The sequence below is a fragment of the Atractosteus spatula genome, chromosome 5 (genome assembly GCF_055471065.1).
Source record: "Atractosteus spatula isolate fAtrSpa1 chromosome 5, fAtrSpa1.hap1, whole genome shotgun sequence".
Taxonomy (NCBI): Eukaryota; Metazoa; Chordata; class Actinopteri; order Semionotiformes; family Lepisosteidae; genus Atractosteus; species Atractosteus spatula.
In genome coordinates, this window is record NC_142710.1 from 43,534,930 (window position 1) to 43,542,456 (window position 7,527).

Genomic DNA, 7,527 nt, shown 5'->3' on the forward strand with positions numbered 1-7,527 from the left:
TCCAATGCTCTAATTTAATTTGCTTTCACTGTGCTTTCACTGTATGTTAGTGCACTGGAGTAGGTTGGTCGCTCTGTGATTTGTTAATCCTTTGCCAAGTAGGGTCACTCAGAAATCAAAGCTAGATAGATGTTCTTGTTCCCTGTTCTCTCTAGGGGAGTTTCCCCAACATGACGGCTTCTAAGAACACTTTAATTCTCGTGTGATAGACAATTACTGTGAGCTCCCTGTCTGCTTTCTTCACTGGGTTGTCTCCCTCCTGGTCAGCTGTTGTGTGAGACAGTGGGCTCACTCAGGGCTGTGCTTCAGGCTGGAGAGAGAAGACAAGTGTCTCTTTGTGGATACGGATATCTGAAGAGACCGAGCTGGGACTCATGTCCTGCCGCTTCAAAGTGCACATGTAAAAGAGAAGCGCCTTCATCCAAAACCATCCCTTGTATTCTCCTTATTAAACTGTTTACCTCGGGTTCACTAGCTATTAATCACATTGCTGAAGCGTCTGTCCTCTTCTTTATTTAATTCATCTGCGGGTCCCTGTGTGCTCCCTCCCCATATCTTCAGAGACTTCTTTTTTAATTTTGCACAGTCCAGGAGCTTTTCAAATTTCATTAACGTTAACTGACCTTGAGTTCTGAAAACACAGTACAGGAATTTGTTAATTAATTCCTATGCTGCCTTCTAAAAATAAATGGATTTCCAGGTACAAACACTGTGGAAGGTATGAAATTTTAATTTAATTTGCGAGAACACTGTAAAAGGTAAATTATTTCAGTTTAAATATTGTTCTACACACATCTCCTTTTTTACATTACCTTAAACATCTTATTCTAAACTTTAAAATGAATTAAGGAAGTTTCTATTTGATATACTGTACTTGTAAAATCAATACAAATGCATTATAGTCAACTTCCTGATGAAGAGTTATCAGCGTGGGCATTAGTACAAATCCTGCCAGCTGTATCCTGCCTTGCTGTCGGTGTCACTGATAAGTCAGTCTCCAGCTTCCTTCTGTGCACCGTGCTGTCACAGGTGAGGCCTCGATTGCCTGTCTTCCGTGAACAGCAGGGGGCACTTTTGCAGCGCATGGTTGCACCAAGTCAGCTTGCAGGAGCTGCGCCTACATGTGCAGCGTGTTCTGCTAAACCGCATCGTTGTAGGCGGGAGTCATGACGGATGATCACGATTGCCCCTTTCGCGTCCACTGCCTTTGAGAATTCCCGGCAGTGATTCCACATCGATAACCAGTGGATTCATCCCAGTGCACACCCTGTCTGCCTGCGGAGTAACGGCAGGGGCAGCGTGTCTGGCACACACACGAAGGAGAGAAGGTCTTTCGGCCCATCTAGCCCCTTGAGTAGTAACAAACTGATCCGAGGATCTCGTCCAGCTACATACACCAGGATCAGACTGTGGGATATTGTCTACTGGAGGTGGTTGGAAAGGTACCACAGTACAGCCGGGCTCCAGCTGTTTGTATAGAGCTCACGTATCTCTCCCTTTTTTCCCCCTTCTCTCACTCCCTCCCTCCACCACCACCCCCACTGCGCCATCCGTCTCACCCCTGCCCTGCTGCTTCCCCCCTCCCCCTGCAATCGCGGCCCTGCCCGGGGGTGACCGGTTGGTCATGTGACTCACAGCGGTGGTGGTGCTGCCGGCTCTCCCCTGGCGTAAGTAGACTAATCTTCGCCTCAGACGAGCATGGCGTCTGTCTGTCTCTCCTGCCTGTTCATCTCACTCCCTCCTTGTACTAACGAGCTCATCCCCCTTGGTGCTGAGCTGCTAGCTGTGGCCCTGTCCTCCGTGGCGTTTCAGATCTCTGTGTTGGGAACCTGTGGGACGGATCAGTTCTCCGTATTCCATATTGCCGCCAATGCAGAGTTGATATCTTCTCTTCCTACCAGTCCAGGTGTTTATCCCACCTATCACTGAATCATTAGTTTTAACTCCTACATTGCATTGCATGGTGTATAAAATGCTCACTTGTCCTGATTTGTTTTAATAATCTAGGACACGTGACTGTATGAATGTTAAGCAGAGTAATTAGTCATTTAGCTGATTCTTTTATCTAAAGTAATTTACAGTGATAAATTTCAGATGAACTGCAGCTGCAGAGCATAAACCAGGAGCCCCTCTCCTTCACTGCAGGACCAGGCATCCTGCTGGGTTTCAGACAAGAAGGGGCTGCTGGTGTGCAGTAAATAGTAGAAGCCTCACCTGCAGTGGAGTAGTAGTCTCTGCAGGTGCCCATTCAGACCTGAAGAAAACTGCCATTAGCAGGTGTTAGTGTCTCAATCCCAGATTATCACCCATCTGTTAATGGAGATGCTTAGACCTGTAATGTCTTAAAGTTTTCTGTCTAGAATCCTCACTTGCTAAATAGCTGTAGACATTTGCATTATTAAACCATATTCATTCTTTTCAAGCCTTAGATGGTTGGAGACTTGCAGAGCCCTGTGAAATTAATTGTAATCTCCATATATTTAAAAGCTGAAAACTGTTACATGTGACAATCTAGTGGTTAGCCATTCCAGTCATTCCGGGTTCCAGTAAGCTGCAGAGAGTTCAGTGACAGTGAATAGGAGTAGACAGTGGGGTTCCAAGCACCAGAATTGGTGCCTATTTTTGGCCAACTGTTACAGGCACCCACAACTCTGTGTGTGAAGACACGCTTTTACTTTGAGTCCTCAATGTACTTGCCTTCAACACTTAACAGGCAGTAAAAAAAACTTTGAGTAAACAGAAATGTTTGAAGGTACCATTGTTTAAGTGGCCCCAGTTAAATGGAGTGTGCCAGAACAATGTACTGTACCAGGTATTCGTTTTATAATTCCACTTCATTTTTGTAGTATCAATTATGAGTTCAGGGTGCGTTTTGATTTGGAGAAAGCCCTTCTCAAGGGATGTCAACCATACTTTCATTTTATTTGGACATGGTCTTAACCTGACCTAATTGCTGGGCCAGTTTCAAATATCTTTAACCTCCACCAACTAACTTTGTCCATAAAGGCTTCCTGTACTACTTATAGAAGAAATCAGTTTGGGGTTTTACATTTGCAGTAACGAACACCCCTTCAGTCCATTGTGCTTTTGGTGTTTAACCCATGATCCTCTGCTTTCATTCACTGGTGTTGTTATTCTTTCCTAACTCCTGAAGTCTGTCCTCCTTAAGCCAACTAAGTCCACAGTCCTCTGGCGCATCTGTGTCCAGAGGTGCGGTCTGGAAAGGAAAACAGTTAAAGAGCAAAAGCCGCTGGTTTGTTTTCCAGCTATCGAGATGTTCAGACAGGTACTTAAAGGACAGTGTGAAGTAGCTACACAAGAAATGATAGCTTATGGTCCTGAGCAGCATTCAGTGGCACCAAAAGGCAGAAATTAAACCGCAAAGTAGAAAAGCGCAGAGGGGCCCGAACAAAGTGAAATTGGATTCTGGAAGAATGGAAGCTAATTCTTGAGGCTGATCTTCAAAGAACTGGGCCTGAGGAGAGCAGGGTTTTATGTATGAAATGTGTACAGAACACACAAGGTTTGTCACTCCCAAATCCACTGCTGCCTGATATACCAAGAACCAATTAATGTACTTGACAATGAAGTGGCTGCGAATGTTCTGAGTCTGTTCCAGCTCCGGTGTTAAAGAAATGTCTAAGGTTATGTTGGGTGTCTGGTTAAAGGATGTAGGCAGGTCAGATGTTCATTGTTCATGTCTGGTTAGGTCCTGATGCTGGCTTGTGCTCATCTGCACACAGAGCCCCAAGAGCCCAACTCTCCCATCGTCCACCTACAAGTCCGATTTTACATGGCGCCAGATTTATTCACAGTACCTTTAAATTGGGGTTTCTGTCCAGTTTGAACCCCAGTGTTTCATTGCTCCATAGATTTTCATGGGTGGTGAGCATTGTGGATGTCCTGTTGACCTGACATGCTGATGACATTTCCTGGGTTTGAGCGATTGTGATGTGGAAGAAGGGTCTCCCAGGGCTCTGGGTTTGAGCGATTGTGGGGTTTAATATTATAATGATTGTGTATTTTAATATTAATCACTGGAGACAGAAAGTGTGTTTGCCTAGGTTCTACTTTTGTCTTCTATTTTAGTTGTGCAGACTTAGATATTACTTCCCCAGGTCTTCGTCCAGGTCTCAATAATAATCTAGAAGTATCCGATTACATGCGTGCAAGTTACCGATTGGATGGGGTAACCATACAGGAGAGTGGCTAGTGACAGGATGTGTTGTGTGTTGAACAAGGTCTTCCTCTGGAGCCTCAGCGGCTGGGGGGTATTGTGACCCCAGCCTAGCAGGGGGTAGGGTTCAGGACCTACTGACAACAACGGCTCTCTCTGTGGTTGCAGTACGCTCCCTGTTAAAGACCCTCTCGTAGACAGTGCTTCTCCAGTGTATCAGGCTGTCGTCAAGAACCAGGAGAAGGGCGAGCTGGATGACTGGGCTCGCCGCGCTGCCAACCTGCAGTCCAAGTCCTTCCGCGTCCTGGCTCACATCACAGGAACGGAGTACAGTAAGTACAGCATGCTTCCCTTTCACACACAGTGCTGATAATCTGTACAATGCCACTATTTATCTGGACCCTTTCTCTCTCGTGTTATATAATGTAAGATATGAATTATATTACATGTAAGAGTGTAATGGAGAGTCCTGTCTCATTCAAAGGAACATTTGGAGCAAAGGGCTGCAGCAAAACACCCAGCATACAACAGAGCAGACACAAACACAGTAGTGATGGATACGTTGGCTTGGTGCGGCTGGTTCCATGTTTCTTAGGGATGCTTCTTAGGGATCTTAACAAGGCTGGCACCATGATGTCCACACCACGGTCCTCTCTGTAGCCTTCAGACACCTTGACTCGTATGTCTGGCCAGTTCTACCAAAACCAGGTTCTTAAAAGTCCACTTCAGCGCTGTTCTTTTAATGGCTTAAATACTTCTAATTTGAATTTTGCAGAGTTTTACTGAATTAGAATAGTAATTCATACACACAATAGTAGTGCTAGATTCCCTGTAAACCTAAATCGAAATACAGTGCTTTTGGACCATCCTGCTTACATCCTGTCTAAAAATGGCAAATAACAAGCATTAAAGACTAACAGTTAGCTCATACAGTATATGAAATTAAGGAACAGGAATGTCATTACTGTCAGGATCATCAAGAGATCAAATCTGTCCTCCGAGTCTTCCAATCTAATGTCAGAGAGTAAAGTGTTTTACCAAAACTATTGATAAATTATATTGTTTAGGAAACTATGTCAGGCTCAACACAATAAACCACTAAACAACGATCCATTTCACTTTGATTAATCAAGTCCCACTATCAGCAAGAACAAGTTCTGGCTCCAAGAAATTATTGGATCAATAGTTATTAGTTACCAACAAGGCTAAAATAACCAACCTCCTCTCATTTGTAACTGTTCTTATGTTCTAAGTATGCCAGAATGACAATTATAAGCTGTAAAGCTTTTCCTTAAGAGCCTAGTTTTGGCAGAGCTGGTCAAAGATGATTGGTTTAGCTGAATGTAAAAAAGGCAAGAATTCAGGAAGACCTGAATCCTTTCTCTCAGGAAGTATGGTGACGGTCAGTGCAGTTGGTGTCTACTTGTCTACCTCGAACGCCGACGCCTCTGTTTTCTTTTGTCTTTCAGTGCAAGACCCAGACGAGGATGCTCTGAGGAGATCAAGGTAGGCAGCTAGCAGCAGCTCTGGTGGTCTTATCTGTCAGACACACAGTCCCAGCAGTACATCAGAGATTTAGGCCAAGCGCTGGTTTAATACACAGCTTAATCCAGGACACAGACATCTTCTGCCAGGCCCACTTCCAGGACGCTTGGCTGCAACTTCCTTAAACGCTCCAAGGCCTTGGCTTCAGAGGAAGCTGACCTTTCGGAGCTCGAATGTGTTTAAGTGCCATATAATGGGAGTGGGTGAGGTTTTTGGGCAGTTTTGTGCTTCTCTCTTCCAGTACGCGCACCCTGAGCAGTCCCAGTGGGTTTCCTAAGCAGACTTCACCTCAGCACTAATGCTGCCCACTGGCTGGTTTGCAGTGCCCTGTTTGATGTTAGTCAGTCTGAAGTGGCTCCCTGAATATCATGAGCCCAATGCCATTCCTCTGGGTTCTCAGGACTGGGCCACCCCATGTGCCAGGAGGCTGTCCCTCTGGGTGATATATGCTAGAGCATGGCCTGAGTTTTGGAGACTGGGTCCCACTGCCAGTGTGTGTCTTAGGCACCAGCTCTGGAATCCTGCTCCCTGTCAGACCCACAGCAATCCCCACTGTACAGCAGCTCTTGACTGTATGATAGCTGGAATGGTTCAGCAAACCCTGCTCTGGTACAGTTTTGACATTTGTAAAGAATTCAGTGTGAAAATGCTAAGCAATACCAACTTCAAATCTTGCTTTCCATTCTCTTTAGAGATCAATTTAATAGTAATTTAATTTAATATGTCAGGCTAAAAAGCTTATATAAACAAGTGATTGGATATACAAACAAGACTTTTTTGTGTCTATTTTAAATGCTGAACTGGGAAATGTACCCCCGTTTCAGTTGCCTGGTGGGAGAAGAAATTATTCCTGTACTGTTAGAGTACAGAAAGTTGATTTTCATTGTTCTGGTTTGTTAAGCTCAGTTAAGCTGAGACTCATTAGTGCTGCTTATGAACAGGCTCCTCTGGGCCACAATGGGGGACTGAGAAGTGCTGGATTGCCCAAACCCCAAAATCCCAGCTCCCACAGATGGCAGGCAGGCAGGGGTGTGGAAGTCACAATCCCTAACCCCCTCTTTCTCTCTCCCTCTTTCTCTCTGTTTCTCTCCCCTCTCTTTCTCTCTTTCTCCATGCCACAGGGAAAAGTTTGAAACAGAAGTAAAAGGCCCACGTTTTGCTAAATTGAAAAACTGGCACCACGGCTTGTCTGCACAGATCCTTAACATTCAGGGTTAGGTGTGCAGCTGAGACAGGCAGGAGATATATGAGGCAGGAACAGGAGGTAGAGGTGTGAAAGCAGAGTGTTTAGTACCTGTAATATGAGTTTAACAGTAGAGTAGCGAAAAAAGAAAATAACAAAACCAGTTTCCTGAGTGCTTGTCCTCATGTGTTGTGTGTTTCTGATCTTGTATCCCTCCACTATGATATAGCTCTCAGTTCTGTTCATTCTAGACGCCTGTATTTCTTTTTTTGGGCTGTTCCACTGATTTCCAAAGCAAATTGTTTGTTGCTGTACAAAAAAAAGTAATAGAAATTGCCTGGCACTGTTGTATTTTTCCTCTTCAGTCCAATGAATTGTAATTTTAATAAAAGAGACCCCACTTTGAAACCAAAACAAAGATACGGACGACGTGTCACTTATTTCCCCTTTGCTACTGGTAGACTTTGTCGATACTGAGGGGTTCAGGTTTGTAAGGAAGAATGGCTGCTCAAAACTTTTGAGATCCAGTTTCGAGTCAAGTAAATTTCTAGGTAAACTTGCTTCTGGTTTAATTGTAAGTCTGTTACATTACAATGGCATTGGAGGAAAGTATTTGCAGTGG

General features: G+C 44.5%; 1 protein-coding gene across 5 annotated transcripts in view; it reads left to right on the forward strand.

Annotated features, from left to right (window-relative positions):
• LOC148835136 (LIM domain-binding protein 3-like) overlaps positions 1–7,323 on the forward strand; it is a 55,253-nt gene extending 47,930 nt beyond the window's left edge. For 3 of the 5 annotated variants that reach the window (XM_088916049.1, XM_088916054.1, XM_088916050.1), the window contains 3 exons: positions 4,346–4,509; positions 5,647–5,683; positions 6,844–7,323. In XM_088916049.1, the coding sequence (XP_088772175.1) occupies positions 4,346–4,509; positions 5,647–5,683; positions 6,844–6,940 (298 nt within the window). In that variant the 3' untranslated portion in view covers positions 6,941–7,323. Of the gene's footprint in view, positions 1–1,637; positions 1,668–4,345; positions 4,510–5,646; positions 5,684–6,843 lie in introns of all 5 variants that reach the window. The other 2 variants (XM_088916051.1, XM_088916053.1) reach the window with 1 other exon arrangement.
• Positions 7,324–7,527: the final 204 nt, after the last annotated feature.